The 1,280-nt window shown below is 39.3% G+C and overlaps 1 protein-coding gene across 1 annotated transcript in view; it reads left to right on the forward strand.

Annotated features, from left to right (window-relative positions):
• The window catches only part of ETFA (electron transfer flavoprotein subunit alpha), an 83,474-nt gene that overhangs the window by 14,226 nt on the left and 67,968 nt on the right, over window positions 1-1,280 (forward strand). Inside the window, exon 2 of the mRNA XM_004711981.2 lies at window positions 859-1,005. Within this exon, the coding sequence (XP_004712038.1) occupies window positions 859-1,005 (147 nt within the window). The remainder of the gene's footprint in view (window positions 1-858; window positions 1,006-1,280) is intronic.

The raw sequence follows: 1,280 nt of genomic DNA on the forward strand, positions 1-1,280 counted from the left end.
AGAAAGCTTGATTAACAGTCTGACCAGGTAGAACAAACTCCAAATGCACTATGCCCCTCACATCACATCTGTTTTTTGGGGGGTACTCTCTCGTATAGCATCACCCTGAGTTAGAGTCTATGTGCCAGCCACAAGTTTTTGGTTTTGTTTGTTGGGTAGGGCAATGAGAACCAAAGGGCATGGCTGTGTGGCTTAATTCAGCAGTGATTTTCAGTTTTCAAGATGATGCAAACAAAGCATAGTGTGACTTTTATTCAAAGGAAACTTAATGGATATATTGTATTATTTAAGATATGGCAAAAATGTATTATGTGAAAAAAAAGAAGAAGTGTTTCTGGGGGGTAAGGTATGGAAGGGAGGGTACAAAGGGGAGCTGATATCAAGGAATTAAAGAAGAAAATGTTTGGAAACTGATTGTGGTAATAATTGTATAATACTGCTTGATCTGATTGAACTGTGGAATGTTATATCTGTAAGAGCTCCCCATAAAATGAGAAAAGCAAAACTAAAAGTGCTGAACCAAAGAAAACCCCAAAAAGCAAAGATGGAAATTTACAAGCAGGGTGTGGATGATGACAGAAAAGTATATTGAGTTTACACCTGATAAGCAGATTTTACAAGATGTGCTTTCTCACTGGCTGTACTGCAAATGTGAATTGCTATGCTCTAATATTTTCATTCTAATAACATGTACTATGTCCTGGCATAGTACATGAACAAGTATTTTATAAATTCCTGTGTAGAACTAAGTGTTGTGCATAGAAGAGGTTTCTTTAAAATATCTAGTGAGTAAAAAAACATAAGGAAAAAAGAAACGTCTTGATATGGCTATATAATTTCCCCCCTGTTTTTTTTTAGGTTTCCTTGCTACGATTTCAGAGTACCCTGGTAATAGCCGAGCATGCAAATGATACCCTAGCACCCATTACACTAAATACCATCACTGCAGCCAAAAATCTCGGAGGTGAAGTGTCCTGCTTGGTAGCTGGAACCAACTGTGACAAGGTGAGAAATTTGAAAGGTCAGCCATAGCAAATGTAATCGCCATCAAGAGACAGGGAAAGATGGCAACCAAGAAATATGGTGAGGATGTAACCCAAACTGGGCTCTAATCCTCACTCAGTGGCCAGTGTCACACGATTACTGCATGTGACAAAGGCACTGAAGGGCTGCTCACTGAGCGTTTTCTCGTTTGAAATGAAGTCGAGTGCTTGATTTAGTTCCCCTGGCACCGTCATGTGCCATCAGGTACCAAGTAGAATGATAATATTTGAGTCCCC

Source organism: Echinops telfairi, unplaced genomic scaffold (genome assembly GCF_000313985.2).
Source record: "Echinops telfairi isolate 266 unplaced genomic scaffold, ASM31398v2 ScPeMD7_7475;HRSCAF=8513, whole genome shotgun sequence".
Lineage (NCBI taxonomy): Eukaryota > Metazoa > Chordata > Mammalia > Afrosoricida > Tenrecidae > Echinops > Echinops telfairi.